The 10,041-nt window shown below is 42.1% G+C and overlaps 2 protein-coding genes across 4 annotated transcripts in view; both read left to right on the top strand.

The window, feature by feature from the left end:
• The window catches only part of LOC126391332 (methyltransferase-like protein 27), a 242,783-nt gene that overhangs the window by 189,556 nt on the left and 43,186 nt on the right, over positions 1-10,041 (top strand). The window lies entirely within an intron of this gene.
• On the top strand, positions 3,830-9,747 carry LOC126391331 (C-type lectin domain family 7 member A-like). Its single transcript, XM_050046026.1, has 6 exons — positions 3,830-4,116; positions 5,719-5,811; positions 6,183-6,383; positions 6,569-6,720; positions 6,897-7,003; positions 9,615-9,747. Exons 1-6 carry the CDS (start codon positions 4,044-4,046, stop codon positions 9,691-9,693), a joined length of 705 nt encoding a protein of 234 aa, XP_049901983.1. The 5' UTR covers positions 3,830-4,043; the 3' UTR covers positions 9,694-9,747.

The raw sequence follows: 10,041 nt of genomic DNA, 5'->3' as shown, positions 1-10,041 counted from the left end.
TCTGTCCGTCCTGGAAGAGGGATCCCTCCTCAGTTGCTCTTCCTGAGGTTTCTACCGTTTTTTTTCCCCGTTAAAGGGTTTTTTTGGGGAGTTTTTCCTTATCAGCTGTGAGGGTCATAAGGACAGAGGGATGTCGTATGCTGTAAAGCCCTGTGAGGCAAATTGTGATTTGTGATATTGGGCTTTATAAATAAAATTGATTGATTGATTGATTGCTGTTATTGTGTAACAGTGCCCACGGGTGTCGGAGGGAAACGTAGCAGGACAACAACGAAAGTTAAGGGGGCGAAAGTCCTAGTGGGGCGAGTGGGAAGGGTGGTGGAGGGGTCCAACAACCACTGACTTTCACCCAGGAGGCTGATGTTGGCTTNTGAGGCAAATTGTGATTTGTGATATTGGGCTTTATAAATAAAATTGATTGATTGATTGATTGCTGTTATTGTGTAACAGTGCCCACGGGTGTCGGAGGGAAACGTAGCAGGACAACAACGAAAGTTAAGGGGGCGAAAGTCCTAGTGGGGCGAGTGGGAAGGGTGGTGGAGGGGTCCAACAACCACTGACTTTCACCCAGGAGGCTGATGTTGGCTTACTGCATGATTGTAAAGCCAAACCCTGTTCTTTTTCCCTAAACCCAACCACAAAAGAGACTGTATGCAAACTGTACATTTCCTGTGAAAACAGAAGTGTATTTTGAAAACAGACAATGCATGTAACAGGCTGAAGTTGACACGGCGTACCAGAACGTCAACAACCAACACACCCAGAGTACCTTGGACGTCATATGTGGACGTGGAAAGTCCATGACCAAACGTGGACACAGGTCGCAGTGAGAATGTGTTGTCAAAGGACATCTAAGAAATCTTGGCGCTGCACACCAAAACACCAGCTGTACCTGACTTTCAGGAATTCACTCATTCTGTTGTTTGTAGACGAGTTAAATCTATGTCAAAGGGACTGCTTTGAAAATGGCCATGCTGCCACATTGCTGCAGAAATGTCCTTGAATGTCCTATTTTTGTCCTCAGAGACAGAGTATTTGTTATTTCACCATGATGGCTCCTCACCAGCATCAAAAGTGATTGAACCACTTCCTCATATTGTAGAGGACAGTCAGGGACAAGAAGACATAGAAGTGGATTTGCTGACACCTGTTGACCTGTTGCTGTACTGATGTTAGTGCAGACTGTCCTCCAGAATAACGAATTTGGTTGCATTCACACAAACGATAAAACTGAGTGCCTCCATGAGTTTTACATTTAGGACAATGTGGTGAAATAGTTTTTGGCCCCGATCACACAGGAAGTGTTTTGCAGGTTGAAAAATGCGAGACGCACTGCACTGCCTTTTTTTTTTTCTTTAACAGAATAAATGCCACTAGTAAAAAAAACCAAAAACGCTTCCTTTTTAATGTTGCCACCCCATCACCTCCTTACCTTATGGTGTGTTCATTTGTACTCGGAGTTCGGAAGTCAGAATGACGTCACCTCCAAGTTGACAACAGTTTTTGCATTCTAGTTGACAACGGTGGACAAGTCGGAAAAAAACATGGACGCCCGCAAGAAAGCCTTTGTTGCCCTTGCACTTTCAGAGTATAGACAGCTTCAAAACCATCATGCACTCCAACTGATGAACGCCGTAGATGAGGCTGACCTAATGTAAAACAAATAAGATAAAATTGCTATAAACAGTACTTTAGCAGAGTGTTTCCTCACTATGTATGTGACCGGCAGCCATCTTGAATTCGTAAGTCGGGGTTGACGCGGTTGCTTCGAGTTTCCGAGTTGGAAATCCGATCTCAGGGTACATTCAAGTTTAAACTTCCAACCGGCACCTGTGAATTTCCGACCTCTGAGTACAAACGAACGCACCAATAACCTTCCCCTGTAATCAATCTACTGTTTATTATTGTATGTATCCTGCAGTGATCAGTGTGTAGCTGCTGCCATGTTGAGGCAGAGGGTGCTGTCTGTAGCTCTGGTTGAGGGTGAGAGGCTGTCAGCAGATAAACAGAGATCTGTGTGGGTACATGAGACCCTAAAAAAGAGGCTGGATCATGGGGAGTACCACCAGTTGGTCCAGGAGCTTCTCCTCCATCATGGACGTTTACAGTACTGCACTTATCTGCTGTTTTCTATTGAGATGGTGCTAACTGTGCTTTGTAAAGTCGTATAGCTCTGGGTATCCAGCAACCACTACCACCAGTTTCTCCTCCATTGTTTACCAACTGTAAACTTGTTGTCATGACCACCACAGAAGCCCCGCCTCTCACATCATCCCATTGGACAATGGGAAATGGGGAGGCATGTAGCAACACAAAAACAGCAAGCAAAAAGTTTCATTCTCATTAAAAGTATAAAAGTATTAAAAATATTTATTGCAAGTTGAGAATCTGGAAGGAATCCACAGGATCTCTTGCCACACATCATTATCTATTAGAAGTTGCTGTAAGTGATGTTTTTTATACTGCTGGGGCGGCACAATGATTCCATAACAAACTTTACAGCTTATATTGAAACAGACTTTACAACAAGACATAGTGTCTGTTTTCATTTTTATGCTGATGACACACACATGTACCTGCCCGTTAGATCCACAGACGCTGGAATGATGTGTTCACTCAGTAACTGCCTCACTAATGTTACGAGCTGAATGTCATAAAACTTTCTTCAGCTGAACTCAGACAAAGCTGAGGTTGTTGTTGTCAGGCTGCAGCACGTTACTAAACAAATTCTGCCTTTGGCTGAATTTCAGACCTGTTGTGAGAAATCTCAGAGTCTGGTCTGACAGTAATTGAAGTTTTGAGCAGCAGGTCACAAAGCTCGCACAATAATGCTTTTATCATCGTAGGCATATTTCAAAGCTACGATCCAGTTTAACTTTTAAAGACACAAAGATGATTTTACACGCCTTCATCTCTTCACGCCTGGATTACTGCAACAGCCTCTTTTCCGGTCTGAATTACAAATCTATTAATCGACTCCAAACTGTTCAGAATTCAGCTGCCAGAGACGTGATCACATGACTCCAGTTTTGGCCTCTTCACACCGGCTCACAGTGTGTTTTGGAAAAAAAATTAAGATTTTACTGAGTACCTTTAAGGCTCTTCGTGGTCTCTCCTCCAGCTACATATCTGACCTCTCAGTACTGTACACATCAGGACGAACTCTGAGGTCCTCGGGCAGCAGAGGTCTTTTGTCTGTTCCACAGGCTGAAAACTAAAGGGGACAGAGCGTTTGCTGTCAGGGCCCCGAAGCTCTGGAACAATCTGCCAGAGGAAATCAGGTCAGTTGAGTCAGTGATCTCTTGAAGTCCCTTCTTAAAACAGACTTTTATCAGAGAGCCTTAACTCATATTCCCGGAGTCTTTTATTTCCTCAGTTTTTAAAAACTTATATATATATCAGATCTTTTAAAAGTTGTTCTCATTTTTTATCTGTTTTAGTTACTGACATGTAAAACACTTTGTGAATCTGTTTTGAAAAGCATTTTATACATAAAGATAATAACTATTATTATTATAACAATTAGCCGTAGCTTCGCTTCAGTAAACAAAGTGATCAGTGACAAAACTGTGTTCTCTCTTTCCTGTGATTTCCACCTGATGATGTTAATTTCAGAGTTCTGCTTTTTAAATCCTCTTTGTCACAAACACAACAGCTCATTACTTCCTGTGTGTCAGAAGACTTTCTGAGGGCTGAGCTTCATGTTTGGATCAAGTTAAACCACCAATGTTATAACAATTAGAGCCGTAGAGTTTCCTGCAGGACAAACGTGTCTGCGTTCATTGTTGTCTGTTCACAGAGAGAATCTGTATTTTTTCACCACTTTGAATTGTGTTGTTATTCGGTTGCTGCCACAACATTAACCGTCCCTTCTGTTTTAATCTGTGGTTTTGTGACACAACTGGTTGTGACACTGGCAGTGATGGATTAATCTCCACACACCCACAGCAGAGGCAGCTGGTGGATAAATACAGGTAACGTTGTAGGACAGCAGATCACTATCTAACAGATGGTTCACCAGGATCACTGTCAGAAGAATAAACATGGCAGACTACGTCAATGAACCAACCGATCAGCAGAGGAAGAGTCCAGAGAGGAGAGGATGCTGTCACTCAGGTCAGATCTTTGTTTTTGACTTGTGAGGTTTTATTGTTTCCTTCGGTTTCACTTGCGGCCTCTGACCCTTTCAGTTGAATAAGTGCTTCACTCACATATAATCTTTAGGTTTTAAAACTTTTTTTTATGTAAATACACCTGACGGGAAGGTTTTACTGTTTGTGGCATCTCTTCTGTTTCTATCCAGTTATGTGTTTTTATGGGTTCAGTTTTTGAAGCACTTTGATATACAGCTCTATGAAATCTGCCTATAAGCATTTTTCTCTTTTTAAAGCTGGAGTTTTGGACTTTGACTTGGAACGTCTGTTACATTCAAGTCCTCACCAAACGAGATCACACAATGACAATTCAACCTGTCGCCACCAGGGAAAGATCTCCCTAAAGCTTTGTTACCACCAAGCAGTCGGCTTCAGTTCAGTTCACATTAGAACGCTTGTTTTTCTGTCTCCACAGTAAAAGTTGTGGATGGTCCCAACAGAAGCGTTCCTTAGCGTCCCCATGTTTGGTCCCCCCTCTGTTGGGGTACCTAGCACACAGATCTGGTACTAAAAGGTGGAGCTAGAAACCCTGCAGTCTGATTGGTCAGTAGAGGACGGTCACTCTGGTTTTATGTAACCTCTGTTCATACATCAGTAAACTACAACTATAAAATGAAAGAGAAAAAATAACTTCATTCACTGGGCTGACTGCCGGCAACTTTTAAGGTGGAACGTTAACTTGTAATGTTACTCAATGCATGAGTTGATGACGTGAATCCATCAGCACACCGCCTCGTTCTGTGGACGATAAACCAGGTGCAGACTTCCATCTGTGTCACCGCTGATGAGGAAATACAGCGAGTGCTGGACGGAGCAGTGAGTGACAACAACCCCGCCCACATTTAAGAGGACTGTCTGAACAGACGGAGGGTCTAGGTACCATGTCTGAAGGCTTACTGCTGGTTCCAAAGGTGCTGGACTGAAAGGGTTTGGTGGAAACTGGGCCTTATATGTAGGCAAGATTGTTACCATTCTGTTCTCATCTTAACTCGTCACATATCACCGCTTCGTCAGTGCCGTTCATGTCTACGTATTACACGCTGGGTATCCTCCTGTGCTTTTATTGACATTCCGGGACGGTGCATCAGTTTATGCCAAGTAACACAAGCACATGATTAGGTTTAGAAAAAAACAAAATGGTTTGGCTCTACATTCGTGTAGGAAGCGAACCCATCCACCGCTGCTCCCACCCGACCTACAGGGACTTCACAGCCCTTCATATTAAGTTGTTACCGGCAGCATTTCCAACTGACTCAGTCCAGCAGTGAATCATACTGGTGTTACAAACTGACACCACCCGACGGTGTGTCATACTGCTGGGAGAGGTGGCTTTTGGTGTCAGTGTTTGACACCAACATCACTGACAAAGCGGCTGCATTTGACGACTTCGGAATAAGAAAGGGCTGGAGAGACCATTGTGACGAAGCAGAAAAAATACCTCCATCACTTTGTGCAAAAGTTGTGCACTGCAGGTTTAAGCACTCGGATGCTTTGCAGGGTCAGTGTGGCTGTACCGTCATTTTATTTAGTCACGTGTCCAACTTGTGTGTGTTTTGTCCCGTAGGTGAATCAAAAATCTTCTTGGTGGTTGGAGTCAGCTTCGGCCTGCTGTGCATCGTACAGGCAGCTCTCAATATTTCTCTTCGGCTCCAAGGAAGTGAGTATCAGCCTGCAAAGCAAAAGAGAAGTAAAATAGCAGATTTCATAAACCAAAGCCTCTGCACAGCTGATGAAATCCCACTGAGAAGCTTTGAGTCCAGGAAATATTACCTTAAACTGTTTCAGTGTCACTGCAGGCAACAAGCAGGACATGATGTACGAGTCTCTGCTTCTCTACGGAAGTTTTGTGAAACCTGGCTGTGACGGTGAAGCAACAGCCACTTCTGTGTGTGTGTCATAAATGTTTGGGAAAACACAGCATTGCTGATTCACAGGACCTGATTTCTTTCTTCCTTCCTCAGTGCAGAGTTTTTAATGTAGGTGTGAACTCCAACCTAAAAAGAGGAATGTCTTTCTTCTTCTTCCTAGCTGGGTCTGACCACATCAACTCTACCAACATCACCATGATGTCACCTGCTGAAATCAGCAACCTGCTTCGAGATAGAGACCTGCTGATAAGGGAAAACACAATGTTGTATGCCAATGAGAAATGGTTAGAGAGGCGCCTCAGCGAACAGCGAAATCAGATCGACGAGCTTCAGGCTGAAATAAAAAGACTCTCTGAGATGGGTGAAGTTTTTTTTCTAAATATAAAGTTCATAGCTTCTTCAGAGCTGACAACTTCTTTTTAGAGACAACATTTGTTAATTTCTCACCTTGAAGTGTGACAGTGTGCACACATTATTTCCATTTTCTTCCAAGAATCTTCTCCCACCTCATCTTCTCTCCTGTCTGTTTGTCCTGTTTCCGAACAGGATCCCAACACAGTCATTGTCCCCGAGGGTGGGAGTTCCACATGTCCAGCTGTTACCGCCTTTCCACTGAGCTAAAGAACTGGAGAGATGCCAAAGAGGACTGTGGGAGAAATGGAGCTGATCTTGTGGTTTTAAATGATGAATCGGAAGCGGTATTTATGTTTTTTTTTCTCAAATCCATTTCCACTTAATTTTCCTGTGTTCATCCAGGCAGTGTTTTAACTGTGTAAATGTAGTCTTATCCATCCTATGAACTGTACAGGGTGACCGCATTGACCACCTTTAGATAAATCAAAATCAAATCTATATGTCAAATTCTTCCCAACAGGAAATTCTTCTTAAGTTTGGAAGTGCTGTCATGTGGATCGGCCTGAGGGCTGGACGCTGGGCTCAGGATATGTGGAGGTGGGAGGATGGACGCTTGCTGACTTTAGAGTAAGGCTTTTTGAATGTGTAAGCCTGAGCTACACTATTATGAATACCATGATTAGCACGAAGCATCAAAAATTAATTAATGTGCAAATTACAGTTTGCATGGACCTCTGGGTTGAGAAAGCCACAGTAGTGGGGCGGCATAGCTCAATATTTTTCTAGAATCGTTCATTTTTGTGATAAAAGCACCAAATTTGTCAGATGTGTTGACAAATATATTTAGAACAAATCTGGATATTGGGGCATCAGAATCTCGCCCCCTTGTGGCCAGAGCAGGCAATTGAATCCGACCTGCCCATGGACCCGTCCCATTAATTGGATCCACTCCAAAATGTAATGGCTTCTAAGTTGGACCATGCTACATGCCTCCACCAAGTTTTGTGAAAATCGGTTGGACAGTTTTCACATAATCCTCATCCAAAAAATGAATGGAAGTGAATGGGCGGCCCGTGGACACGCCCCCTGAGTTGGATCAACACCAAAATTTGATGTATTCTAAGTTGGCATGTGCTACATCCCTGAAAATCAGTCTGGCAGTTTTTGTATAATTCTGCTAACAAACTAATAAATTGGGCAGCATAGCTAAACAATTGTTCATTTTTGCAATAAAAGCGCCAAATTTGGTTCATTCATAGCTTAATATACTGGAATACAACACTTTGGTCACCCTCCCCAAGCTGCTGTTACCATGGTTTCAGCACCACAAATATAATTTAGAGACCAGTTAAAGTGAAAAATTTGTTTCATTCTAATGTAGGACAATGGTAAATTAAAGACATCCAACACAATGGTGAGATTTATAGTTATTTATAAGACCATTTAACAATGTTCAGTGAACATACTTAACAATTGACCTATGGCTAAGCCACGCCCCCTCCACTCACTCTGACAAACTATCAACATTCAGTGAGCGGCGCTATGGCAGGTGTCACAGTACACGGCATTTCACAGGAGGCAATTGATGATTTTTGGGGACATAACGATCAGATGTCATTGAGAAGTAACCAAAAGGGCCTAAACTACGCATTGGAGGGATATATTCATCATTTTATTGTTGAGAAGGTCGATGAAAAGCTTAAATTACAAGCCAAAATTTACAGGTCACAGTGTACGCTTGTGAACCGCATCTGGTTGCCGTCACCATCAAAGACAACAAGTTAAAGTGCCACTGAAGTTAAGGTTTTTGGCTCAGAATATGAGAAAAGGATAACGGCCTTTTTACCATCTTTACCAAGAGTGTCTCTCCGTTAGTTTGGTGCTACAGTATTTACACTGAATCATTCAGCATAACGTTTGCCAACCTTTGTTATCTCTGCCATTACAGATAAGTTAATGAAGCTAAGCTCCAGAAGTTAACGTTAGCTTAACTAGAGCCCTTTGGACAACAGCTAACAATGATGTACGATCACCAAAGTACAAAACTAGAACAAAATAGGCTAATGAACTCCCAGCAAACAAGGTGACATGATGAACAACGCAGCTAGGAGCTAACGTTAGGCTAACTTTAGCTAACGTTAGCTAGAGATGTTAAAGATAACTTTATATTTCTTTCCAGCAAAGTGACAATATGTTGCCTCAAACACAATGTTGACTTACCTTAGAACAGATGTAGACATCATTGTTAATCTTATTCACGTTGAGTTGATGTTGTGGTCTAACGTTACCACACAACTTTATCCAAAGGAGACACTTTTCTCGGTTGAGATGTGGTTTAAAGTGTAAAAAATACACCTGGTCGCCCAGCCTCTCAGGATACCTTGTGTCAGAGTTGCATGTACCCCATGCACACCGTTTGACCATTTTTAAACTTCAAATCTCAGAAAAAGCTCATAAAACCGAACAAACTGACTTTCTGTAATGCATTTCAATGGACGTCCAGGCAGAGAATGTCCCAGTGTATGGGAATGGCTATACGCACTGTGATTGGCTCATCGCGTTTGAGGGCGGGGCTCAGCCATAGGTCAATTACACTGTAACTGTTTGAACATATGATATCTAACTCGTGCAGCCATCTGCAGCAATGTGGAACCTTAATAATAGAGCTGTTTTTACAACGAGGCCTCGAATATCATGAGACAAGAAGAAAAAAGGGGGAAAACCTTCATAGGTCACAGTGTCACTGTCACTATAATCAGGAGGCCATGAAGTTGGTAGTGCATGCGACTGAGGTTTAAGATGAAACGACAGCAGCAGCTCAGTGTAAGCGCTTTCTTTCTTATGGGAAAGAAAAGAAAGAAAGACAATGTGAGTTGGTAATAATTTTGTCCAGGAGGATAATCATAATTTCTGTCTAGACCTGTTGATGTTGAGCTGACGTTGTGATTCAACATCTAACTTGTACACTCTTGCTAGGTAAACTTGAACGTTGTTACTATTAACGTTACTAGCTAACGTTGGCTGGCAAAAATATGACAGACTTTCCAACAACGGAAAAAAGTGATTTGACACTAAATATTTAAGGTGTTTGTAAAGCAACATGATTGTTCTGTTAACCCATGTAACTTGAAAACCAGTACACACCTCCAGTATCTAGGAAGGAGTTAGTCTGTCTGTGTGTTTTCCCATCAGTATTTTTCTAACTATACCTTATTCATGTCAATTGCTTTCATATCAGAGATCAGATGAAGTTCAGCTGGCGCCGGACGTTAGAGAGGGCGAGGCAGGCAGAGCCAACGCTTCAGAGTGGCAGGTAGGTCATACGTGCTATATAACGGGTTAGGTGATATATTCAAAACTCATGCTGAGCTGCCACAGACGTTATTGTCAGTGACTTGTTAAATTAATTAATCAGTCAGTTTGAAAGTGATCAGTGACATCATCGTCATTGATTGAGATAGGTAAAAAAAAAAGTATTTTCTTTTACATTTTTTCATGAATTAAGATGGAGATATAAAAAGAGTGACTGGTAGAAATAAACCATCACCACATCTCAGTATCATTTATAAAATATTTTTTTAGCTATTTCTGTATGTTGTGCATATAGATAAGAGTGTGTGTCATGTATTTGAATACATGCATCCATACTTTTAGATCTGTGAATG

The sequence above is a fragment of the Epinephelus moara genome, chromosome 6 (genome assembly GCF_006386435.1).
Source record: "Epinephelus moara isolate mb chromosome 6, YSFRI_EMoa_1.0, whole genome shotgun sequence".
Classification (NCBI taxonomy): domain Eukaryota; kingdom Metazoa; phylum Chordata; class Actinopteri; order Perciformes; family Serranidae; genus Epinephelus; species Epinephelus moara.
The sequence above is the reverse complement of the archived record's forward strand: the minus strand, read 5'-3'. Positions and strand labels throughout refer to the sequence as shown.